The sequence below is a fragment of the Crocodylus porosus genome, unplaced genomic scaffold (genome assembly GCF_001723895.1).
Source record: "Crocodylus porosus isolate Cpor-Errol unplaced genomic scaffold, CroPor_comp1, whole genome shotgun sequence".
NCBI lineage: Eukaryota > Metazoa > Chordata > Crocodylia > Crocodylidae > Crocodylus > Crocodylus porosus.
Window position 1 is genome coordinate 10,276,048 of NW_017728927.1, and position 25,176 is coordinate 10,301,223.

The 25,176-nt window shown below is 56.3% G+C and overlaps 1 protein-coding gene across 2 annotated transcripts in view; it reads left to right on the top strand.

The window, feature by feature from the left end:
• The window catches only part of MAP2K3 (mitogen-activated protein kinase kinase 3), a 43,812-nt gene extending 19,716 nt beyond the window's left edge, over positions 1–24,096 (top strand). Inside the window, exons 1-12 of one of the 2 annotated variants that reach the window (XM_019541978.1) lie at positions 48–371; positions 7,756–7,825; positions 9,385–9,433; positions 15,025–15,138; positions 16,086–16,205; positions 17,247–17,363; positions 17,653–17,704; positions 18,520–18,647; positions 19,252–19,329; positions 21,560–21,699; positions 22,111–22,156; positions 22,912–24,096. In XM_019541978.1, the coding sequence (XP_019397523.1) occupies positions 356–371; positions 7,756–7,825; positions 9,385–9,433; positions 15,025–15,138; positions 16,086–16,205; positions 17,247–17,363; positions 17,653–17,704; positions 18,520–18,647; positions 19,252–19,329; positions 21,560–21,699; positions 22,111–22,156; positions 22,912–22,995 (1,014 nt within the window). In that variant the 5' untranslated portion in view covers positions 48–355 and the 3' untranslated portion in view covers positions 22,996–24,096. Of the gene's footprint in view, positions 1–47; positions 372–7,755; positions 7,826–9,384; positions 9,434–15,024; positions 15,139–16,085; positions 16,206–17,246; positions 17,364–17,652; positions 17,705–18,519; positions 18,648–19,251; positions 19,330–21,559; positions 21,700–22,110; positions 22,157–22,911 lie in introns of those variants that run through there. The other variant, XM_019541979.1, reaches the window with a different exon arrangement.
• Positions 24,097–25,176: the final 1,080 nt, after the last annotated feature.

Sequence of the window (25,176 nt, forward strand, 5' to 3'; positions counted from 1 at the left end):
CGCCGGCGTCCACCATTGGCTCCCCGCCGGCTTCCTGTCTGACGTCACCGGGGACCGGATTGCCGCAGCTGTACAACTGTTGAGCTTTCAAGTGTAACCGGAGCTGAAACCAGCCAAGTTCAGCAGCTGCCTGGGGAGGACCCCGCGCTCCTCCTTCTCCGCCGCTTTCTTTCCCTGTCCCCCCGGCTCCGCGGAAAAGCGCTCGCGCGCTCTGCGCCGCTGCCGGGGCGGGGGCCGCGCCCCGGGACCATGCATTCTCTTTGCAAATAAGCAGCCTTGTTTGCGGCGAGCTGTGTGGCGCTGGATTTCTGCAGCTTCAAGGCGTGCCGTTCCTGTTCTTCATTTCTGGGAAGCCATGGACAAGAAGCAAGGTAGATGTTGCAATTTCCAGTGCACGTGGTCGGTTGGACGGGGTAGCGCGCGGGGGGGGGGGATTAAAAAGCTGTTTCTGTCCGTTTTGTGCCCTGCAGGTTTTGTCTTGTGTAACCTTGCTGGGAGGGGGCTGCATTTTGCAGCTAGCCGTCTCGTTTCAAAGCTACCCGGGGCTCGCCGGCAGCGGGGGTGGCTGTGCCCGGCAGAGGTTAGCAGGGTGAATCTAGTGGGTGTCCTGCATGGTTTTTTTTCTTTTTTTTTTTTTTGCATTTGCAAATCACAGGGGTTTCAGGGTCTTTTGCACAAAGCTCATGCCTGCAAAAAAAAAACCCTGTTGCCCTGGATTTAGGCAGGCTCCTGTCTCTCTCAGCCCCTGCAGCTCTGGGTGCTGTTCCTGCAGAGGTTAACAGGTGACGCTGGAGTGACTTTTTCTTTCTTTCTTTCTTTTTTTAATTTTGCTCGCTCTTGCAGGCAGCTCTGGCTGGAAGGGGGGTTTTTGGCACTGCCTTTTCCTCCTCCTGGTTCGCTTTTATTTTAAAGCATTAATTTCTGTTTTTGCAGAAGTTGAAAACCAGAGAGTGGCGATGCCAGAAAGGAGGCTCTGGGGTTTAAAACAAGGCTCCATGGGCTGCTGGAAAGTGGCCAGCATTCATTTTCCACTGCACTGGTAGCACTCTGCAGCCCTGCAGAGCTGTGCAAATAAGGCTTGTGGCCGTCTCTGCCAGGCTCCTGCAACCTGCAGCCGTCCCCCCTCTTGTCCGTGCTCTGTGGGCTTTGCCTGCAGAGGAAGGCATTGTCACCCCATGGGTTATCGAGCCTCCGAGCTGGTTTTTACCCACTGTTTTCCCCGGCATGGAGAAACCACCACTTTTCTTTAGTTGCACTTTGCTCCTCCCTGTGTGACTGGACTCTGCAGCTTCAGGAAGAGCAGTTAGCCGAACGCAGAATAAAATCCTCCCAGGCCCAGCCAGCAAAGGCTCATTAATGGGGGAGAAACGCGTGCCCGTGTTTTACAGAAGGGGCAGTATTGCTGCTGCCCTCCTTTACCTGGAGCCGGCACACAGGCCACGAGGCAGCAGAGAGGTTGGATTTCAAAGGTCAGCTCAGTCGGAGAGCTTTAGTTGCAGCTCTTAAGATTCATGTCGCCCAGGAAAGGGGGCAGCAAAGTCGCTGGGAAAAAGGGCGACGTGGTAGGAGGTGTCCGTGCCTGCGTGCGGGTAGATGCCGAGTGCTTTGTATATGCAGGACTTGGAATTCGTCGGCACCAGGAAATGCGAGCGGCTGCTCTAACGCTCCCGAGGTCGTGGCATGAGAGACTGAACTGGGCGTTTGGCTAGGGAGGAAACGGCTTCTCTCTTCGCATGGAGGATGCAGACACGGGGAGGGGGAGGGCGGGGGCCGGTTACCGCTGACCCAAATCCTGGCTGCGCTAGAAAACTTGCACCAACTTTCCACCCCGCGGTGATGCAGGCAGTTGCGGGCGGCAAGGGGGCCGGGTACCTGCGCCTAGCCTGCAAGCCAGCTCCTGCCCTCGGCGGCATCGTGTCCACCCAGTCCCCCTGTGTGAGAGTTGTGCCTTGCAGCGTTGCATGCCCGCCCAGGGCGGTCAAGGGCTAAGAGCCTGTTGGGGATGCATGTGCCTCCAAGTGCCTACTGCCAGAGGAGCCTTGCAGTTTTTCAGGCTGAGCCGTGCCCTGCTGATTGCTGTTTCCTTTGCTTTGCTTGACTCCTGGTCTTTTGCCCTGGTTGGAAGGCCTCGCAGCTGGCATAAATCAGCAGCGCTGTAGGGCATACGGAGGGTCTCTGCTGCTTAATGTCCACCGAGGGTCTGGCTCCATGTTCCTGAAATCTTCTGGAAGTGGGTGCCCCGGGGGTGCAGCTGGAAAGCATCCAAGCCTTTTGGGTGGGGAAGAAGACCGTTTGCAGGGGCTTCGCGTAGCAGCCTCTGAAGCCTTTGTGGAGTTGCAGCATGTGGGCGAGATGGGAGTCAGGGCGACACATGCAGCATAGGGCCACCTACGGGGTGTAGACACGTGCCCTTCTCTGGGTGCCAGGGCAGGATGGGAGGTCAAGCGTTTGTCATTCTTCTCCCACCGACTCGGGAGTCCTCTTCCCCTCCTCCCACCCTTGCCTGGAGCTGGGGCAGGCATCTGTTCACAGGGTGCCTAGCTATCGGGGGCAGGGCTTGGTAACTACACATGCAACTCTTGCATTTGTAAGCGAAGCAGTTTGCATAGGGATCCGTGCTGGGGTGGGTCACTGGAGCTTGCTCTCCTGGGTGGGATAGGTCTCGCTGGGAGCTGGGCTGGGCGGTGGTCTCGGGGTAGCTCTGCCAGCAGCTCATGCAACTTGTGCACGTCTCGCCTGCAGCCGGCAGGCAGAGAGTCCGGAGTGCGCTAGAGCAGGTCGTTGTAGCCGGGGGGGAGGCCTGCGTGTCTAGGAAATTTGGCTCTTGCTATTTTCCTCCTTAGGGTAGAGCAGGTGCAATCCGCCTATGGTTGGCCTGGCCTGGCACACAGTCCTCCGTGCTGAGCGCCAGTGGTAGGCTTGTGTCTGCACAGGTGACGGGTGGAGACCCTGGTCGTTGCACCCGGTGCCTCCGATGAGTCACAGCTCTCCGACTGCAGCCAGGAACTGCCGTTCTAGCCTTGCTCTAAGGGGGCATCGCTGCATGGGGGGGTTTCGGAGGTGCAGCACCGTGTTTTTCCTGCCAGCCAGCCAGGGGCAGGGAGCTACCTTCTGGGGTATAGCCAGGCTGCAGGGTGCTCGGGTACTGTCTTCTTTGGCATGATCCTCCCAGCAGCCCGGGGTGGGGAGGAGCAGCTGCTGCCTCCGTTGCACTGGTGGGGACCTGAGACGCAGGCAAAGTGACTTGCCTGAGGTCGCCCAGGCAGCCTGTGTCAGGGCAGGTGCCCTAGCCCCCAGCTCAGCCCTCTCTCTGCTTGCAAGGGGTCGTTCTCTGCAGGGTGGCAGCCGGGAGCCCAGACTTCGACGCACATGGCCTCGTCCCCAGCAGATCAGGATGCCCCCGCACCCGCGGGCAGGGCTGCAGCCTTCACCAGCGCTGGTGCCCGCAGCCCGTGGCGCCTGGCCAGCTGGCGGCCAAGTGAGTCACTTGGTGCCGCGCGGCGAGTGGCTGGGGCCTCTCGGCATAGAAGCAGCTTTGTCTCTGCATTTGTGGTTGCTGTGGTAACTGGAGAGCAACAGCAAGGGGGGAGTGGGGCGGCGGGCAGATGAGCCCCGTGGACCGCCCCAGAGCCGCCGGTCCCACATGGGCGGGGGCTCTTCTTATGGCCTCTTGTGGGCCCATGTGTGACGGTCTGGGCTCTCCGGTGCCCTTGGTGGGGGTGCTGTACTGTGAGCTTCCCCTGGCACACATGTACCAGGGCTCGGAGGGGAAAGAGCCAAGCAGAGGTCTGTCGCCGGCCAGCGTGGTACCGCTCCGGTCCGCGGCTGGTCTGGAGCCGCCCCCCGGCAGGGCTGCCCCGGACCTTGGAGGCCCATCTGGGTTTCCGCTGTGCCCCGCTGGTGATGGGACAGTGCACGGGGGTGCCCGGCGGCGTGGGGGGAGAGCCCCTCTGCCAGCCCTGGACTTGGGTGGGATGCGAGTGTGTGCATAGGGCTGGGGTCATGAGCACGACACGTGCAGGCAAATCCCACCTGAAAGGTTTCTGTAGGCAGGGCTGGATTGAGTGCTTCCTGGGCTGTGATGCAGCAGGAGAGAGGTGCCTGTGCCCCTGGCTGCAAGCTGCCTCAGGAGAGGGGCCCCGTGGGCTCTGCCTTCAGTGGCTCCCCGGTCTTTGTGGCTGGCTAGCAAGCTCCCCTCCTGCAGGGAGGCTGGGGCGGGCGCGTGGGTCCTCTGGCTGCTCGAAGCAGGTTTTTGGAGAGGTGTCACCGGAGTGTAAATCTCCGACTGCTATTTATAGGTCCCCTTCCCCTGCCGGGCATGGGGCATGGGGAGGGAGTGCCGCGGCTGCCTCGCTGCTGGCAGGGCTCCCGGCCAGGGGCACAATTCACAGCAAAGCCTGTTGCTGCCACGGCTGGTCCTCCAGCCCGTGTGCGCTCCTGCGGACACTTTATTTTTCTAGGATGCTCATTGGCTAAGGTAGCAGTGATGTTGTTGCAACATGAAATCCTTCCCGTAGCTGGGGTGTTGCAAGTGCATGGCGAGAACGCGTGTGCAGCGCTGGGATCGGAGCGACCGGGCTGGGCTGGTGAAGGCCTTCGCTTCTGCAGCCTCGCACGTCCTAGGGGGCTGCTAATTGATCCCAGATCCCTCCGCGGGGCAGGGGGCTGCCGATGCTGTGCCCGTTGCTGAGATGTGGGGGTGGCACCTTGTTGCCCGGCTCCGTCTGGGCGCAGAACTAGGGAGCATCGTGGAGGGTCTCCGTGGGTTTCCTGCAGCTGGGACGGATGGTAGCCTTGGAAGTCACGTATGAGCACAACAGTTGGGTCAGGGGAGCACTCCCTGGAGCTTGACCGGATCCCGAGGAACGTCAGTTTTTATGGGGCCGGGGGTGAATAGTGCCCACTAGCCATGCCTCAGTCCGTGGGGTTTCATGTGAGAGCTTTATGGCAGGACCCCTGGCAGCCAAAGTCACTGGCGTCGAGGTGGCAGAGAGGGCAGCTGAGGCTTGCCCAGGGCTGGAGTGAGTGCCTCGGGCACAGGGTTGGACTAGATGACTTCTGGAGGTCCCTTCCAGCCCTGCTGCTCTACGATGCTGGGAGCATGGGGATATTGCCTTGGATCTAAGGAGGCGGCTGCTGCTGAGCCGAGCCGTGGGGAAACGAGGTGAGAGGCCTCAGTGACCCTCTGCAGCCCGAAGAAACCTGCTCTCCATGCCGTGGTGTTTGGAGCCGAGCAGTGGGTGTTACCCGCCTGTGCAGTTCAGGTGCTGTTGGGGACAGCCCCCCCACGGTGGCTGGGGACCTGCTTTGCAGCCCCTGGCACCTATCAGCCTGTCCAGGGCGGTTAGCGCAGTAGCAGCAATTCTCGCCTGCGTGCACATGGGCTCAGCGATTGTCTTGGGGCCTCCGCTCTGCCTCGCGCGCCCCCTCTGCAGAGGTCTAAGTGCTGGACTTTGTCCGCTGGCCGGGCTCCGTGAGACAGGCAGGGTGGAAGCCGGCTCCCTGCGCGAGGAGGGCATTGCTGGCCAAAGCTGTGCAGCTACCTGCGGGAGCAGGAACTTTCCTGGTCCTGGCCCTGGGTTCGCACGGCACCACTCTGCTTGGGCATTTCCTTGGTGTGCCTGGTGGGCAGAGCTCCTGGCAGCAGGCTGTCCCTTTTTTTTTTTGCATGCTCAGGATGAGTCAGGCAGTGCCTGCTCCATTGGCCTCACGTCTCTGAACAGCGGTGGCTCCTGGCTGCCCGTAGCCCCGCGCGGTAGAGAGGCTCCCACCCCTGCAGCCACAAAACATCCAGCTGGCCTGATCAGGAGCAGCTTGGCTGGGGGCAACTGCAGCTCCTACGGACGCACCCGGGCTGGCTCGCCCGGGGCTGGAGGGGTTCAGAGCCAGCTGCAGAGCCCCAGGCAGGGTGTCGGAGGTGAGCTGGTGCGGCGTTCGCTGCCGCTGGGGCTCCACGGCTGTTGGTACTGCAGGGACCTCGGCTGCGCCGTCGCTAGCTGCAGTTCTCCCTTTTCCCCTCCCTGTCAGTAGGGATGCATGGGGTAGTTCGGGGGGGCCCTAACCCAGTACTGAGAGCTCTGGTAGCCTGACCCAGGTACGACCCTCGGTATCTGAGCTCCTTGCCCTGAGACGGGGCTCTGCTTGGGGTGGTGGATGCAGAGGAGAGAGCGGGGAGCAGCGGGTGGGAGCACTGGGCGCAGGGAAGACGGGGCGGCATCACCAGGCTGGTGGCTCTCAGCGGGGCTGACGACGAGCCCTGCGTGTGAGGCTCTAAGCAGCCTAGGCCGCATCCGTACCCACCTTGGTGCTGGCTCCTAGGTGCCTGGATTCTGCAAGGCAACCTGCGTGACGCCTCTATTGCATTTGCCCCGGGTTCCCTTTTTCAGAGCCTGGCAGTGCCCCACGTTCCTTTTTGCTCGAAGCCCCGACCACCCTGCTGGAGTGGATCCAGCCTACCTGGGCAGGGCGCCACTGCTGCCACCACCCTCCGGCTGGTCCCTGCCAGCTGGGAAGAGGGCGCACGGGGAAATCCCCTCCGCAGTGGCCTGTGCCCTGGCTCACTTGGGCTGCCCATGTTCTCGAAGGGGAAGCTCCTGGGTTACAGGAGCGAAGGGGCACGGCTGGAATCGGGGACACTGGCAGGGCCCAGCCACCTCCCCGGATCCCGTCTCCACCGTGGCTTCATCAGTGGTTTGGTGACCTCTTGTGGCCAATGCTCCTTAGCTCAACCCGGATCTGGAGCGGGGGGAGAGCCCGGCTGATGCTGAGGTTCAGCCTGCCTCCGCACAGCCCCTCTTTGAGGCATCTCTGCTTCTAGCACAGCTCCCGGTGCCAGCCCCTTCTCCGTCCCCCGCAGCAAATGCACCCGGGACGTCTTCCCGCTGGAGGTGTGGCTGAGGAGGAGGTCGGAGAAGACCTTGTTACCTGGCAGCTCGGAAGCCGGTTTGGTACCAAATCTGTTTGGTACCAAGAGCTGGCTGATTTCATTAAAACTGATCCAATTTTTCTCCCTCTTTTTTAAGATCCCAAAGGATCTTTGGAGCCACACAAGCCAGGTAGGTGTCGGCCAAACAATGGCTGTAAGTGTGTTGAATGTTCAGAGTAATGCGGGCTGTGAATAGCCCAGTCATGCTCAGCTCCGTCAAGACTCTTTGCAGGCCCGGGTTGGGGTCACTGGATTCAGGGGACAGTCTCTGCTGATGCCTTCTAGTGCTGCATCTCCCTGCTCTGGACACACTTTGCTATGCCCTTGGTGACTTGCATCAGCTTTGAAACCCAAATCTTCATTCTCCCTGCACTGTTGGGGCTGCTGGGTGTGGAACGGTGCCCTCATGGTCTTCTAGCGTTACTGCTGCCTGTTGTGCACATCTGGTGGTGCCAAATCAGGCCTCTGGTCTCACCAAATGAATGGGTTGTGTGGTTAGGTCCTTGGAGGCCATCTGAGCTGTTGCTCTTGGAGGCTGGGAGAAGCTGAGTAAGGAGGCTAGTTGAAGGGCCAAATGCTCCAGATCGGTGGTTGTAGCTTTGCCTGTGGGGGCTGATCCTGTCGGAGGTGTCCAGGTTGGGTTGCGTTCCCTGGTTTGGCTCCATTTGCAAAGTACAAAAACTTCCTTTCTGCACAGTTTGGATCCAGCTGTGCCAGTGGGCTTGCAGGCAACTCGGGTGCTCTCGTGGTAACTTGGGTAATGCCAGGCAGCCGGAGAGGGGAGAAGACCCCAAAGTGTTGGTGACTCAGGCATGTGTTTTCTCTTTCAGTGAAAGGCAAGAAGAAGCGGGATCTGAAGATAACATGTGTCCCCATCAAGCAGCCGGTTGTGACCACAACGTAAGTCTCTTTCTGTGCCACTTAGAACTGGTTTTCCACACACTGACTTGCCAGTGCATGTGGAGCATCTAGGCTGAGGAGTCAGGTGTTCCCAGCACCCGAGGCCTTTCCAAACTGAGCTTCTCGTCCTTCAGAACGTCTTCTGTCAGTTTTGTGGCACGCCTGCCCTCTGCGGTGTCTTACCCACGCAGCCAGCAATCCAGCCAGGGTCATGTCTGTTAGGGGGAGAGATGTCATGTGCTGGCCCTGCCCGTCCACAGCATCTTCATCCCAATCTTCAGGACCGCAGCTTGTCTAACTGCTTCATTAGAGGACCTTCTAGCTATGGGCTTGTGCTGGTGGTCAAGGGAGACCATCCAGCCTATTCACATATACCCTCACCTGGGTCTCCAGGCAGTGTATCCATGGCCTTCGTGCCTTCTTCTGCACTTCTCTTGAAAGCAATACCATTTGAGTAATTTAGGCTTCATCTAGCTTGGTACAGGCCTTTCTAAGTGGTATTTGCACAGTGGTAAAGAGGTATCTAAAGGTATTTGCACAAAGGCAGAGAGAAACGCAAAGTGTTTTTCACTTTGCAGTGGAACATCTCCTTGAAGATGTTCCTTGAACTAGAGAACCAGGAAGCTAGTTGTACAAGCTACATGTGAGCAGGCGAGCGAGAATAATTACATTTTAGTGATGAAAATGGATGTTAAAAACCATTTCAACAATCATTAAAGGTGAAGAGTAACTTAGGAGGTAAGGATGATGCCTCATAAAAAGCCCTTGAACTCAAAAAAGTTCCTTGAAGCACAGTGCTGCTAAGATGCAAGGCTCACCTGAATGTCACAAGTGAGTGATAAAGGCTCTGAAGCATCTCTGGGTCGACAAACAGAGGGATTATCTGCTGTTCTCATAGCAGTGTGCTTCGTGCTTCTGGGCTGTTGTCTTCTGGGTGAATACAGCTAGCCATGACTAGCAGAGCTAGGACACTGCAGAGACATTTAATCTCTGTCTCGGTTTCTTTGGTTATCTCGTTTCAGGAGGGTTGATTTCGATCAGATCTCTGGTTTGCTCACAGTCAACTCCCTGGGTCAGTGAAGCCTCACACCCAGCAAACGCTTGAGCACATTCGTCACTTTAATCCTCTGAGAGGAGCTACAGTTGTACTTGAGCGCTTGCAGTTAGACCTGATGTTGTGCATTTAAAACTGGCAGCAGCAGGACATGGTGACAGGGGCCAGGTCTCCCCAGCAAACTTCCCATGCCTGGCAATGGCCCCCTCAAATGCGCTGCGTTCGTTCATGTTGGTGGCCTCCTGATCCTTGTAGCTATACCTGAGACGGTGTAGGGAGGCTAATCAGCAGCCAGATGGGTGAACTAGCGCTGTTGATTAGCTCATGGGAAGTGGCTGAGGAGGCAGCCTTGACGGGGCAGCATGTGTTTGAGAACCTGCTGCTGAGCCCTTTAAGTAACTGTGTGGACATGGCTGGTTGACTGGCCCCAAACCCCACTGCTGGGTAATGAAATGCCAGGTGACGGTGTACTCACTCCTGGTTTTTCTTTTTTCCCCCTCTGCAGGCCTCCAAGGAACTTGGACTCCAGAACTTTCATTACTATCGGAGTTAAAGTAAGTTTTTAAATGTCTGTTTCCTCCCCTTGTTCCCCCACGTCCTTGTGGGCACCTCCCCACCCCCACTAAGCATCTGGCCCCGCAGTCAGTCTGTCAGCAGCAGACTGGAATTTCAGAGCCGGCGTTGAGCCCATCACGGTACAAACATGCCTTCTTCCTCCTGCCACCATCTCAAGTGATGTTGCCTTAAAGGCTTGCAAGTTCAGCCGGCAAAGGCCTGCCCCTGTTCTGCACCCGTGACTCAAATGATGATGAGGCAGCGTAGACCCCAAATGGTAGGGCTGGTTGGGGGAGGTATAAATGGGACTGCAGTGTTTATGGAGTTAATCCTGCCCTTTTGGTCATGTGTGAAGTGTTGTGACCGGCCTGCCTGGCAGCTTGTCACTGTAAAGGCCAGGTGCAGCCTCTTGAGCATCTTGTCTAACTTTTTGCACCATGCATGGTCCAGACAAGGCTGCCCTGTTCCTTGTAGGTCATGGAGGGTGTGGTCAGGGGGCTTTGGGGCTGTCCATGCAGCTTTCCTCCTGACCCGAGGTCTGCCCCCTAACCAAATTAGCTCTGCTTGGAGCAGGCCTGAGTGCACGCCTTCAGGGAGAGCTGGGCTTGCTCTGGGTGCTGTCAGACGCCTTGCTGGGGTGTATGGCACAATGCTGTCCTGCTTCTGTAACCAACTCCCATGGGAGAGGAGAGGAGCAGGGGGTGGAAAGGTCTGGTTGCGTCCTGTTCGCCCTTCTTCTCAGCATCCGCGCTCTGCCGCCATGCGAGGCTAGAAGGCCCTATGTTCTGGCCAGGAAAGGGCAGTTCTTCATTTGTGCCTTGAAGAACGGACAAATTTGTTCAATAAAGGCCTCCCCTGTGCAGGGCTGGGCTTGCTATCGTGCTCCCAGATCGCAGGCCTATGCCAGCAGGTCTAACCTGCCTTGCCTGGCCGCACGACAGGCTCCATTTGCCTCTGTCTGTGGGCTGTCTCTGTAGGGCAACCTCAGTCAAGCGGATGGTAAACTCTGGTCTGCTGCAGTGCCCGCGTAGCCCGTCAAAGCTGTGTAAGAGGGCGAGTGAACTTTTTGGGTAGCTAAAGGTCAGGGAGCTCCCAGGTCTGTCCCAGCAATGACCTCAGGCTGAGGTCAAGGGCACAAGCCAGCGCAGTAAATCAGCACGACCTCGGCGCCCTCTCGGCCCCGAGCTCACCTCTCCTAACAAGGCTTCCCTTGTGCTGCCCATCTCTGGGGCTGCTTTATTGCAGGCCGTTCTCCGGAGAGGCCGTGCGGGGAGCGAGGACGGGCACATCGCTCCTCCTGCGCAGCCATGCCCTCCTCCCCTCGAATGTGCCACCAGTGACCTAATGAAAAACACCAGCTAGAAATAGCCGCCGTCTCTCTTCTTTCACTCTCTTGTTACGGGCTCTCTGGGGCTGTGTAAGGCCGTTTGCTGTCATGCTAAAAACAGTGGCCTGCCTCCGTGTTGGATCAGAGCTATATCTAGCTGCTTACCTTCCCCCCGAGGCAGGTGGCACGGCCGATAAGATCTGGACCTCCAGTCCTCAGTGCGCGCTGGGGGAGGGAGAAGGGGGAAGCCAGGACTCATGCCGCATGACGGCCTCGGTGGTCATTAGGTAATGTGTGTATTAATAGCTGAGGGAGAGAGGGCCTTTGTAGTAGCTCGCGGTGGTGAGGGGGAAGCAGGCATCGCTTGCTGTGCTGTGCCCACGGCACTGCTTCCTTCCTCCGGTCTTCTCCAAGCAGCCCCAAGCCAGAGCTGGGCACCTCTGGAGTTATTGAGCTGGTGGGACGTGTGCTGCTCACAGCCTGATTCTGGAGAGAAGTAGCCGGCGATCCCCTTTGATGCAGGTGCGCGCTGCTCTGCTTCCCTCTGGGCAGCCGCGCTGGCAGCCGAGTCCTGCCAGGCCCCTGCTCCCTAGTGCGTGTGGGTCTGGCGTTGGCCGTCTGCAACAAACTGATCCACGTGCCACCTGCACGTCGGGGTGGAGAAGCAGGGGGCAGTGGGGAGGACGAGGCAGAGGGGCAAAGCAGTTGTGACCAGAGACCCCAGGCACAAGCCGCTGTAGCATGGCAAGCAATGCGAAGTGGGCTTTGCAGCTCCTGTGCTGAGCCAACCACAACCTTTCTGGGGGGCAGAGCAGGGCGGAGAGGAATAGTGAGCCTGCCCCCGGGCGGGCAGGAACTCGGTGGCAAGCCTTCCCTTCCCTGGGGAGGAGGATCGAGCCTCCCTGTGAACCCCCTGGGCTCTCCATGGCATGGGAAGTGCTCGCCTTTTGGGAAAGGGTTAACGCAGACGCCAGAAGAGAACAGTAAACCGGGAGCAGAGCGGCTGCCTAAGGCAGTACGGGGCTTCTGGGAGGCATTGAGAAGAGGTAGCCCCCTCCGGTCACAACTTGCACGTGTCCCCTGTCAGCCTGGCGCTGCCTGGCGGCGACCTTCCCCTCTCCAGGCCCCCCCTTTCCCCCCTTCCGGGAAGGGAAGCGGCTGGAGCAGTGCATAGCTGATGGATGAGCTCACACGTGCGGCTCTTCCCCTGCTTCCAGGATTATCAGCTGCCAGAAACATCTGGCTGCAGGGAGCCGTGTTCGGGGCACACCGGATCAGCCCACGGCACGCGCGGCCTCTGCGCAGCCCAGCGGCCGACTCGGAGGGATCTCCGTGTGGGCTGCTCTGCTTTGAAGTCGGCTGTTTTCCCTCCACCCTGGGCATAGCCTATAGGCATTGTCTCGGAGGCAGAGTCCCTCCTTGTGCAATAAAGGCTCATCCCCTCCTTTTCGGGCCTTGCTTTGACTCTGAGATATTTTCTTCCCTTGAGACCAAACCAGAAGGCAAAGCCAGTTGCTGTTGTGTGCTCCAAAGAAAGGCTGCAGGTCTTGGGGGGTGCATGCCAGGCTTACTTGGCTCAGAGGGAGAGGTGGACTGCGGTGCCGTGTCAAAGCGGGGCTTGCAAAACAACCTTCAGCTTGTGGGGCAGGAAGGACGATTGATCTCATGGGTGGAGCAGTCAACTCTGATCCCAAAGGTCTGGACTGCTTATGGGATGTGGGTCAAGTCTGTGGCCCGTTTGTAAAGTGAGGATTTTATTTCTGTACCTCCAGGGACGATTGCAAGCATTGGTATCTGCTTGTGATTGTGGAGTGCTCGCTCTGCATTGATGAGGCTGTAGGAATACTTAGGCAGGAAGCTGTGCAGCCTGCATCTCTCCAGGCACCTGCGATGATCCAGCCCGCCAGTTCCCAGACTATGCTGATAGTCCATCTAGTCTGTTATCTAATGCGTCCAGCTAGGACCAGGAGCGGTGACTTCAGGGGAAGGAGCAAAAATGCTGTAGTGTCTCTCCTGCTAGGGCAACCTGCTCCAGGGAAGCTTGTGTTTTCTCTCAAGCTGGTTAGGAGCTGCCTGGGCCCAGAAACGCGAGTCTCCATCCCTTCCAAAACTCTTGCTTTGTGTATTCTTTACCGGCATAACCCTGCCCGCTCTGTTGATCCATGTAAACACCCAGTCCTCCTTTAATTCTGGACACAACCCACCTAGTTTTCCAGTTGCCCATAGTCTTCCAGGGCAGACCAGATGAGAATGTAAGGGAACCTCACCGCAAGACGACAGCATTTAAGGCTGGAGAGTAGCGGTTGACTCTCGAATTCATTCATGGAGCTGGCAACATGTACGCTTTTGGTCGATGCTGTTGCACGCGATACCTTCTGCCTCTTTTGGCACTTAACAGTTTTTAAAGGGGTGCAAAGTGGGAGATCTCTCCGTTCTGTATGCCATAGCCGTCCTATTGACAAAGGTCTATTGAACGAGCTTGGCTGGAGTCCGAAAAGTCTGTGAAGCAGCACGGAGCCGGGGCAGGTGGGCAGGGATACTATAGTTCCTTAGTTCCCAGGATTGCCAGGGGTTACATGGGGGTCACAGCTGCACACCAGGGTAACGTATGGCTTCCCCTCTGCTTCCTTTGAAACTGGAATTCATTGTGGGGCGGGAGCCGTGTTAGTCTCCCTGTTCAGCTCCCAGCATCTCTCTCTGCGTCAGGCGAAAAAGGGTTAAAATCCAGATGCTTGTTCAGCTCCTGTGGAAATATCCTTGTGTCAGCTCTACCGAGAAGCAGAGAGGGGGGAACTTAGGGTGGGCTGTCATGCGCTGCTGCAACGATGCTTTATCGTGGCTCCTGGGATAAAATCCTTGTCTCTGAATGGAAATGGAAGTGAGTCCTTTGGAGTACAGCTGCTGGGCCATCAGGGTGGGCAGCAGCCAAAAATATCTTTCCCACTTCCAAGTAGTTCCCTTATGTAGTTCTGGTGAAACATGCAGTAACTGGGCTGCTGCAAAGCTAGGGGAACACGCACCTCGGCCCGGACCACTGCTAGCTGCACGCAGCACGGTCCTTGCTGGGTTGAAGATGGCTGCAGAGTGCATTCAAAGCAGAATAAAGTGCTGGGGTGTCTTTTAATGCCGTTTCATGAACTTGAGAAGCCAGGCAGGGGAATTTGTATCCTTTGCAGAGGTGCTCAGGACAGGAGGGGAGTGCATTGCCGTGGGTGGAGCTGAGGGTTTGTGTAACCCGGCCCATGGCGGTTTTGCCCGAGTTGCTCTACAAAGGAAGTGACTTAGCAGTGTATAATGCGGATTGTAGGCTTCAGAGAACCTGAGACGCAGCGTCACATGCCTGAAAGCATCCCTGACTAATCAAAGTCCATATACTCCCTGTCCAACGTGAGAGCCTGACCCAGTCCATGCCAGCTACGCGGCTTTACCGAACCAGGCTCTAGCTACCGCAGGGGAGAGCTCAGCGCTGCGTTGATGGTAGCTGGATTCGATTGTGCCTTTGGTTGGATGTTGGGAGTTGGTGGTCGTATTTTTGTTTCTTTTCCTTGATTTGGACATAGCCGTCCTCACTGGGGTCTGTCTGGGATCTGGGTCTCTGCAGTTCCCACCACCAAACTGGGACTCGTCAGGCATGGGATCTTGCATGCTGCAATGCTCAGCTGTACATAACGGGTCGAAACGGGATGCTGCAGGGTTTCTGGATCAGGTTTCTGTGGCATCCCACAGTGCAGAATGGGCTAATGGAAGCTCGAAATTTCCCCCTTATCCCCGCAGAAAAATTTGGGGGGGCGGCAACCGGAAATGGGCTAGTCTACATTTCTGGCAGGACACCATTGTGGCTTCCTCCTGACCTTGCCTGTGGTAAAGGAAATCCTTCTGGGTGACGATACACACAGCTCAGTGGTAGGAAAGGCTCCAGCTGGGGTCTCCAGCACCCGAATTACAGGCCTGTGCCACTCGGAGCAAAGGAAGAACTGTGCTAGCAGTGGAGAAGTAGCAGGCTGCTGTTGTCTTGGGGGCCAGCTCTGGAGGGAGCTGTGATGGGGATGATCCTGCCTCTGGCAGGGGGTTGGACTCGCATGTCCTCTTGAGATCCCTTCAGCCCTATATCTCGGCGACTCTGTCCCATGAGTGCGCGGCCGTTCTGTCGAGGCATATGTTTGGCTCTTCAGGTCCTTGAAGGTGTCCGTTTCCCTGTGTGGTCCCTTGGCCCTGAGGTCTCAGTGCCCATTTCATGTGGCACCTTCTCTTCTCCCCTCCCAGAACTTCGAAGTGGAAGCCGATGATTTGGTGACGATTTCAGAGCTGGGCCGTGGGGCCTACGGCGTGGTGGAGAAAGTACGGCACGCGCAGAGCGGCACCATCATGGCTGTGAAGGTGAGACCTGCTCGCGGTCCTGGTCGTGCTCTCCTGGGGTGGGCGTCGAGTTCCCCGGTCCGGCTCCTGTTGGCGTTGATGAAAGTATCCTGGCAGCTCCCATGGGTGTTGGGTTGGACCCTGTGTCTCCAGGGAAAGGGCTCTGTGTTGAACCCTGCTGAGCTGTGTGCATGGGACCAGGATACTGGTACTGCAGGGGGTCTTGGGCAGGGGGAATGTAAGAGCAGATCCTGCCTTCTCCGAAGGACCAGCGCACTGACTCCTGCAGTGAGAGAGAGAGGAGTAGACATGGAAAGCCTGGCTCCTTCGCTCAGCAGCCTGTTGTACTGCTCTGCAGGCCCTCAGCTCCCCAAGTGACCGCTCAGATTGCCAGCCTGCTCCCTCACCTACCATACAGCTAAAACATCGCATGACGGCAGTGGAGACCCCATCCTTCATTTGCTCTCCTGAGCTACTTCACGCATCCCTAGCGCGCTTGCTGCAAGTCCAGCCCTTGGCCAGTACTAGCAACTGGTACTGGTGCAGAACCAGGACATGGGACTGTAAGCAGGTCATTTCACCCTGCTGGCTTCTGCAGCAGAGGTCACTCCCTTACGAGCTCCTGAGCCAGTTCGCCGAGGCAAAGTTTAGTTTTCAAGCAAACAAAGCCTTCCATCTTCTCCCAAACGCAAGGAGGGGGAGCCCCCTTTCTGCTTTGGCCTCAGCCCAGTAAGCTCTTCCCTTCACAGCCTGCTTTCTCCCCTCTTGCTTTCTTTTCTGGGAGCTTTTAAAGCACACTGGGTTTCTTTAACAGGGCTGACTGCCCTTTCTTAAGGGGACAGGCCACCCTGTTACAGGGACATTCAAAGTTCCCCAGGCCTTTTATAGAAGGTCATGTTGCTGCCGCCACTAAGATGGCCAATGGGGGTCAAAAGGCTTTAACTTTTGCCAAATGACTTTTCTCCCAGAGAATCCGGGCAACTGTGAACACTCAGGAGCAGAAGAGGTTACTGATGGACTTGGATATCTCCATGAGGACAGTAGACTGTTTCTATACAGTCACCTTCTACGGAGCCCTCTTCCGAGAGGTAACGGGACTGGGGATTGAGCTGGTGCTGTGTATGGCAGGGGATCAGTCTTCACTAGGGCTTAAATTAATTAACTCTCCAGAAAGGGCACTAGGCCCATCACTTACACCCCTTTAGTGCCAAGGAGAGTGGCAGCCTCTTTCCCACTTCTGTGCTGGCCCAAAATGCATTGTGTCGAGGGGATACTTTCCACTGCCTGCTCTGGTCTTTGGAGCAGACAGAAGCCATCGCTTGGTATTTGCAATAGTGTCTAAACACAGCTGGGCCAGGAAGTTTTGGGTCCTGCTTGGCACGTGCCATACACAGGATGCAAAGAGGCCTGATGGGCCATCTGTGTGAACAGGCAACCTTTTATCCAGACAGTCCGAAAAAGGGTCTGTTCCACCCCTCATGCATTACAACCACAAATCTCATTGCAAACCCAGAAGCACCCTGCAGTGCGTCGCCCAGTGAAAACTGAGAAGGAAAGGGCATCACCAATGCCCTGCTACTGCAATGGCAGAGAAGTAACTAGTTAATACATACTCGGAGGACCCCAGAGGAGTGGGAATCTCCCTTCCTCTCCTCTCAGCCTTTGCCCATCTGCCCCAAGAGACCCTTCCTTCCTTCCTGACCCCAAGTCTGGCAGTTGGTTTGATGCTGAGCAGGAGAACAAGATCCTTCTGTCGGGTACCTGAGAGGCCTCCAAAATAGCAGCAGGCACACCCACCCCAGTCAGAAGTCTGACCGCTGGCTTTGCCCAGTGTCTAGTCTTCATGGGAAGGTCCCCAGAAGCCTATAAAGCAGTTGTGGGGGAGCAATTCCTCTTCCTCTGTAGGTGACCAGCAGAAGCCCTGGAGCAGGTGCCTCTTACACAGAGATGATCACCTCTCAGCCCCAGTGTGGAGCCTGTAAAACATGATGCTCCAGTACTGAATGCGGTCTTGCTTCCTAGGTTTGCCCACATCCAAAGGGTGGGGTTCACCCCCTGCCCCCATTAGGTCTTGGGATGCATCTGGGGAACTCCTCCTCTAACACATGAGCTGTTTCATTTGTGGTCAGGGCGATGTGTGGATCTGCATGGAGCTGATGGACACCTCTCTGGATAAGTTCTATAAGAAAGTGCTGGAGAAGAAGAAGACAATCCCCGAAGACATCCTGGGGAAGATGGCTGTGTCGGTGAGTGGCTGGCTTCCGAGTCGAGAATGCCCTATACTTGGTACAAGTCCCCCGCCCTCGCTCTGGTTCTGGACGCATGCCCTTTCCTGGGGTTTGGGAGTTGGATCGCAACTGCTAAGCACGGTGGCACATGCAAGTCGTGTGGTGGAGCTGTGGTGCCCTGAACTTTAAGGCCCAGAACACACGTCTGTTCTTAGCCCTGTGGGGGCTCGTGGCCATGTGGTGTGAAAGGCCAGGCTTTCAAGACTTCTGTGCATCTAACTCGTTCTCCATCTCCTCTCATCACCAGATTGTGCGTGCACTGGAACATTTGCACAGTAAACTGTCAGTGATTCACAGAGGTACGTGGTGCTGGGGGGCAGCTGCACGGCCTTTTCCCTTTAACCTTTCTCCTAGGGGCACAGTTGGCTGAGCTGGCTCCCCTGGCAGAAGGTTTCTGGGGCCTCTGCCGGCTCCTATCCTGAGCGGGGCTGGTACTGGGAAATTGTGCCTTACAACTTGCTGGATGATTCCTGTTCTTTCCTCCTTCCCAGTTTGAATTTAACAATTGCGATCTGAAAAGTGTGCGTTTCCACACGCATCGCTGGCTCTTGCCACCTTGCACCCGACAGAATAGGTTGTTGTTTGAAGGAAAGCCCCAGACTTCCTTGTAGAGTTAATGGGGATTTAGGCTGGGTGAGACTGGAAGGTTGCACTTTGGCTGAATTTTGGGGATAGAGAATTGGGAAGTCAAGGCTGATTTATCTTTCTGGCTCTGCTGGGGCCTTCTGGGGTAGCTCTGGGCCCACATCTCCGAAGGTGCCTATTACCCACTGGAATCAATAGGAGTTTGGCACTTAAATACCTTTGGAAGATCCAGGCATCCACTCACCTTCCTGAATCCAAAAGTATTGATCTGCCTAATGAGGCAGGGGATGCTTAGCTGGTTGGCCCAAGTGTGCTGCTGTCTTTGAGGGCAGAGAAGGGCAAGGTCCCTCAAACATGAGAGGAACGTGGTATTGAAGTACAGAACCAGTGGGCTTTTGTCTGCTTAGTCCCCATACCCTTCAGTCAGTGACTCTGCCCAGCTTTGTCCTCTTAGCTCCTTAACCCACTCCTGGCATGCTTTATCCATAGAGGACTTAACTGGTTTGCTCTGTCTCCCCAATCCCACCAGACGTGAAGCCGTCCAACGTGCTCATCAACAAGGAAGGACATGTGAAAATGTGTGACTTTGGCATCAGCGGCTACTTGGTGGACTCGGTGGCTAAGACCATGGATGCAGGCTGCAAACCCTACATGGCTGTAAGTGGGCTCTTGCACAGACAGGCCTGTCACCTTGAATCAGATGATTGTAAGGGCTGTGGTTCGTCTCTTGCTTCTGACTGAAGTAGGGACAGAAGGGGGCAGTTTAGAAGCTACCTCCCCACCCCTTCCCCTTCGCTTGCCCTGAGTGAACCCATCCATGGGGCACAGACCGCCGCTTGGATAGATAGTGCCTAGCACAATAACAGCGACTGTAATGATAGTGGGAGTAACAGTGGGATGGAAGGAAGGGTGGATTTGCCCCTTATAGACCGACTGAAGCAGAGGTGTGTAGCATAAGCTTGTGTAAGCAGTGGGCTTGCTTCATTAGGTGCTGTCACACAGCTGTGACAATTGCAGTGGGAGCTCAAGTGTCAGTCAGGACAGAAAAGGAGATGAATATGGGTAATGCCAAACACAATGTGGCTTTCATCGATCCCATCTGGTGTGACGTGCCCTATTTTTAATGCACTGAAACCCCTGCTTCACTGCCGTTCCTGCAGCTTGGGTTTTGTAGCCCAGCACGTGCACTGGATGTGGGTATGTGGCTTGTGCACCGGGGAATCCAGACCAAGTTGCATTAACATCCGTCTTTTCATTGCAGCCAGAGAGAATAAACCCCGAGCTGAACCAGAAGGGCTACAACGTGAAGTCGGACGTCTGGAGTCTCGGAATCACAATGGTAATTCTGACTTGGCTTTCGGCAGTTCCAGCATTTGGCTGCTGCCGTGAGTTTTGCCGGAGGCAGCTAGTGACTGGGGAAGGAGGAGAGAACTGGAGCAGCATGTGAATTGGTGTGGAGAAGCAGGCTTTGAAACCCTGGCCTCAGTCCCTTGCACTGCTATGCAAGCTACTTGGCTGGCCAAGTGCCCATGTAGGTTGCTGGCATACATCTGTACTTGCTATAGAGCTAAAGTGTAATGACACCGCAGCAGAGATTCCCGTCTCTGCTGCGGTCTGCACCCACATTGTGGTGGAAGCCGGAGGGCAGGCCTCACTCGCTGGACTCCAAGCGGGGCACACTCAGTGCTCTCCGTTATTTTGGCAAACGGTGTCCCTCTGGATCGTGAGCCCGAAAGGGTTGATTTGCAAGCAGTGTTGGGTGCAGAAGGGGCTTGCCGGAGAGGGTGTTGGTGCTGCTTGTAGGAGCCAGGAGTCAGTGCAGCATTTAAATCCCCTTTCACACTGCAGTATCCAGTGTACGTGAAGGAGGCACAATCCTTGAGCGCGGTGCCCAAGCGCCAGGCTTGTCGCTCGCACATCTGTATATGCAGTGCCCACACCTGCCCTGCTGCTGGCCTGTGTGTTTGCAATGGCTTCTGGGAGCACTTGGGCAAGCTGTTCCATAGAGAGTATCACCAGGAGGCTCGAGTGCCTCTAAAGCAGGGTAGCACAGAAGGTTTCAAGCCAAGTGTGCCCTGAGCTGTTCACTGATCCAGTTCAAAGCTGAGACTGCTCAGAGCATCTCATTATCTATTGAATGCGAGGAACTGCCGTTGCAATGAGCGGCCAAACTCCTGGCGTCAGGGGATGAAGGAGATCCCGGCGCCTGGCTCCGAGAAGTTAATGTCTGGGAAAGGCTTTTTCCCTTTCTGAGAGTCTGAAGCTTTGAGTGGGTGGAGAGGATCTCATTGAGGAATATCCTTCCCCTCCTCCAGGCTCATAACCGCACCATCCATTGGGATTCAGCGTCCCAGTGCCAGGGTGTGTGTCGTGATTGTTTTCTCTCCTGGCTGGACTTATCCAAAAAAATCTGCCTGGCCCACGCTTCCTGTTGGACTCTGCGTCTAGAGCAGGAATGTAGCGGAGCTGATTGGCCATCTGTGCCCCGGCCTGGAAATGTCATCAGGCTTCAGTTTTTCCTCCCGAGACACAGGAAGCCCTGTGATGGGAGATTGTGCGAACGAGGAAATTTTGCAAGTTTGTCTAGAAGCTGGACGCAAGGCCTGGCTGAAATGCTGCCAGCTTGCAGCTGAGCACAACCCCAGCCTGGCTGACGCTGGCTAATGTCTTCTTTCTGGGCTGACTCCCTGCTCTTATAACCTAGCAGGGCTGGAGGATTTCAAGTCGGCATGTTTTCAGGGTGGTTGGGATGGCACCAATCCAGCAGGGATTTGCCCTCTAAGGCTGTAAGGCAGTGTTGTCCTCCATGGGCTGCTGCTAACACAAAGGTAGCCTGCTCCCTGGAGCACTGGCCTGGGGAAGTCCTGTGCTGGTGGATTCTCTTCTACCAGCTTTCATGTTTCATGGGCTTTGGAGGCTTCCTGTGAAGCCAGGAGCAAATTGGGAATTCTGAAAATCACCCAGATGCTGCTTTGAGAAATACACGAATTAATAATGGAAGAACACTAGCAGAGAGAATCAAAACTGCCTGTTTTCCCCAGGGAGTGTAAGATACTGTATTCCTTGTGTAAAAAATAATACATGGACCTCTTGTTTTTTGGTAGGAGGAATAAAGAAAAAAGGTGTGTCCCCTTTTAACCAAACTGTTCAGAATCAGTTTCCTCATTTAGGACACACCCTCTTAATTTTCAGTTGCTAATTTGAGGGGGAAAAGGAGAGAATAAATATGGTGTATTAGGCTTCCTCTGAGTATTTTTGTTTTGTTGAGAAACAGCCCCCCGCTGAAACTCCATGAAATGTCTTAGCCTTTGGTTTCATTGCAATGATAATTTGGGAAATGAGAGCAACACAAAGTCGTTGTGCAGGAAAAGATTTGTTGTAGTCAGAATTCATGGGATGTTCAGGTGGAAACGGGCCAAAAGCTCTTGGCATCAGTGCCTGCCTGCTCTTGTGGCCACGTCCCCGAAGCTGGGAGGTGATACTGCAGAGCATCCTGAGGCCATGGGCCTGCTGTCCAGGCATTAAGCCTGAGGCACGAGGTCCTGATGGCAGCTTTTTCTCCTGTGTAGATCGAGTTGGCCATCCTCCGCTTCCCCTACGAGTCGTGGGGCACCCCCTTCCAGCAGCTCAAGCAAGTGGTAGAGGAGCCCTCACCCCAGCTGCCTGCAGATCGCTTCTCGAGGGACTTTGTGGACTTCACAGCACAGTGGTGAGTGTCTGCTCTGGCCCCTGCCTGCTTTCTGTCTGCGCACTGAGGTCCTATCCCACCAATTCAAGGATGGGACTTGACATGCTGTGTCCATCATATGGGCTGGTACCATGCCCTGTTATCCTCCATCTTGGGAATGGCTTGATGTACAGGTGAAGGGAGGTTGGTTTTAATGGTGAAGCTAACTGGAAGCTTTCCAGCCTTCCTGGCTGTCCAGTGCTGCAGGTGAGGTCCATTGACTTGGCTAATTGATTTCTAAAGCCAAGGAGTGATGCAAACTGATATTTACCCCCCTAGAAAGAAGGCATTGGTGGCTAGGGGTGTCCCAGTCCTTTCCTATGTGACAGTCCTCTTCAGCAAAGATGAAGCCAGGGCATCATGGGGTTTCTTTTTTTTTTTTTTTTGTTCCAGCTTACGGAAGAACCCGGCAGAACGGATGAACTATTTAGAACTTATGGTGAGTCTGGGGCTGGTGCGTGTAGATCTTGCAGAGTCTTGATCGGTAGCTGAAGCTAAGAGGCTGGTCTGTACATCCCGAACCAGTGGTACAATATTGCTCACGGCTCGCCCTGGCCTCTGGGATGGGATGGACGTGTAACATTTTGAACCCTTTTGGGTGGACTAAGGAAGGTGGACAGGGATGGAGGTTCAACAGGCCCATGAGTGCCTGCCAGCCTGGTTCATCTGGGTTGGAAGACTTCCAGGTGTTTCCCTCATCCTCTCCACCTCTGGCTGGTGGAGAGTCACCATCTCTGCATCACTGCCTGACCCACATGCCATGGGATGAACCGGGCATGAGCTAGGGTGGTTTGAGGCCCTCAGCTTGGACTTCAAGAGAGTGGTGCTCCCGGCTGGCTGGCATGGAGGGGCACTTGTAACGCATGCTTACCCATTACGTTGGCTTGAATTGTCCAACTGGGTTGAGTCCTCATTGGTATTTCATGGCTCGGTCCTGAGATCTTGCGTGTCCTTGGAAAACAGAATTCACCGCGGCTGAAATAAATCCCAGCCCCCTTGGACAGAGCACGTGCCCCTGTGTCTGCTGTCCAAGGGGATCAGTGCCCCAGGTCTGGGCTTTTCTGTTGCTTCTGGGCAGGAGTTTGGTTGTGGGGAAAGCCTTGCAGGGGCCTTTTTCCCCCATGGTGCATCAGTGTCCATTGGGGGAGCCGCTTTCAGCCTCATTGCTGACTCCTGCCCTGTTCTCTTTCGCAGGGACACCCCTTCTTCACCTTGCACGACACCAAAGAGGTTGACATGGCCTCCTTCGTGACAGAGATCCTCGGGGAAGACTCCTAACTGCTGAGCTTCACGGCCATGGCCAGCCCCTCATGCCTGCGGCTTGGCCTCCCTGCCGGAGAGAGACTGAGGACTTGTGTCCACGGTGGTTTGCTCAAAGTGCGTCTCCCCTGCCTGGTGAACCCGCTAGCGGCCTGGCTTTTATCCCACTCCTCTGAGGCCGCTGCAGGAAGAGCCTGGGAACTTCACACACCCAGAAGTCGGCGCGGTCACTGACCGTCACCCAGGGCAGAGCGGGCTCCGCCATTCCCCGGCTGGTGTGTGGGGGGTCCAGGTGAAGGATTCCCAAGGCCAGGGGAAGGGCAGGCAAGTCGCAGTGCCCTCCCCTCCCCCAGCTCCACCGTGCTGGCGGCTTGGAATAGCTTCGTGTCTCCCCGTCTTTCGCTGCAAGGGCCGAGAGGTTCCTCCTGGACTCTCCAGACCCCTGTCCCTGCCCCCGGGTCAGGGCTTGCTCCCTGGAAGCCCCTTGTCGCTCTGCTTTCCCTGCAGCCCTGTCACAGGACCACCCCTGGGAGTCTGGCGGGGGGGTGTCTGGAGAGCTGCACGGCTGCCTCTTGTGGGAGGGGGTGGCAGTTTCAGCCCCCGTCTTCAGAAGCCAGTGCTCCCAGGCAGCCCCATGCGTGGGACCCCTTCCTACCCAGAGTCCTGTGGGGTAGCCCCAAACCCCGCTGCTGGGGTAGGGCTCGCTAGACTGTTGAAGTGATCTCTGGGAAGCAGGTTCAAACCATGCCCCTCCTTGGCCTGAGCTGTTGCCACTGCGCCCTCCCCAGGTGGCTGCACATTCCCCCGTGACCCTAGCCCTACAGGCGTGCACAGGTCATGCCCCCATCTCCACCGAGCTGTGCCCGCAGCCCGGGGGAGAGGAGGCGGCTCTGTTCTGCGCACGCACCCCCTTGCCCCTGCACCCCAAGCACCGAGTAGATGTCGGCGCTGTGCTTGGTGCCCGTTGGCCATCAGTGAGTCTGGGCTCTGAACGGGTTCCCCCCGGGGACCCTTCTCCCAACCCCAGGGCTCAACGAAAGGCACTGGGCACCACGGTTCTCGCTTGCTCCCCAGCCGCTGTTCTGTGCCAAGCTCACACCACCCGTTCAGCATTCACCAAAAAAAGAAAAGCTCTCTCAAACCAGCACCTTGTCCAGGGGCTGCCGACTGTTGTACATTTTTCTGTCTATATATAATGGACTTTGTAACCCGATTCCTCGCTGGGATGAACAAGCTCTCTATGAACCCCTTCCTTCATGAGAGGACAAGGGCACGGGGAGTTCCTCCCGGTCTAACAAATCCACTGTGAAAACCTGAGGACACCCCTCCTCGCTTCCCAGCCTGGGAGGTCTACGTCCGCCCGGGGAGCCAGAGGGGTTTCTACCATCTGCCATCTACGGCAGAGGGGCTTCTACCATCTGCTGTAGCTGCTCTCCCAATGCACGCGCTGGAGGTGGATTTTGTTATTTTAATTCGGAATGAGTTTTCAGAGTGATTCCCTCCCCACCTTTCTAATATATATTTGTGTGTCCATATGTGTGTGCGCGCGTGTGTGTGTGTACATATATACATAGATATATTTTTAAATCGGTGATGAACGCAGACAGACGTGTCTGTGGCCAGCCAGGTGGGTGGGATGATGGCTGCTGACTTCTGGGTTTCAGTTCTGTTTGGGGAGGGGGTCACGCACAGACATCTGGGCCCAGATCCTTCTTTCTGTAGAAATGGAGCTGTTTTGGAACCAAAGCTTCTAGAAAAGCCGTGTTGGGGCCTGGGGCATAGGAGGCCTGGGCGTAGGGGCAGATCCACGGACGTGTGCTCTGCTCCTCGCAAGAACCCGGGTTCTCCGCAGCTCGAGGCCCCCTGCACTACTGGGGCACCAAGTCCAAGCATCCCATCTGTTTCTCCGCACCACCAAGTTTCCCTGCACCACCTCGACTAGTTCTTCTGACTGGAGATGGATGCGGCCCGTTTTGCTCCATGTCTCATCCCAGTCCCTGGCTTGGATTCACCTGCTGTAACGAAGGCAAAGTGTGAAAGCAGCTAGTCCCTTCAACTGCTCCCTCCTCCCGCCTGCTTTGCAAGCTACCTGAGGCAGGTCACGGGGACGGTGCACTGTACAGTTGTCCTTTATCTTTGTGCTTGCTTCGGATTGTTTTAGTTTGACTTGGAGCTGTATTCTTCCCCTGCGCTGGGGCT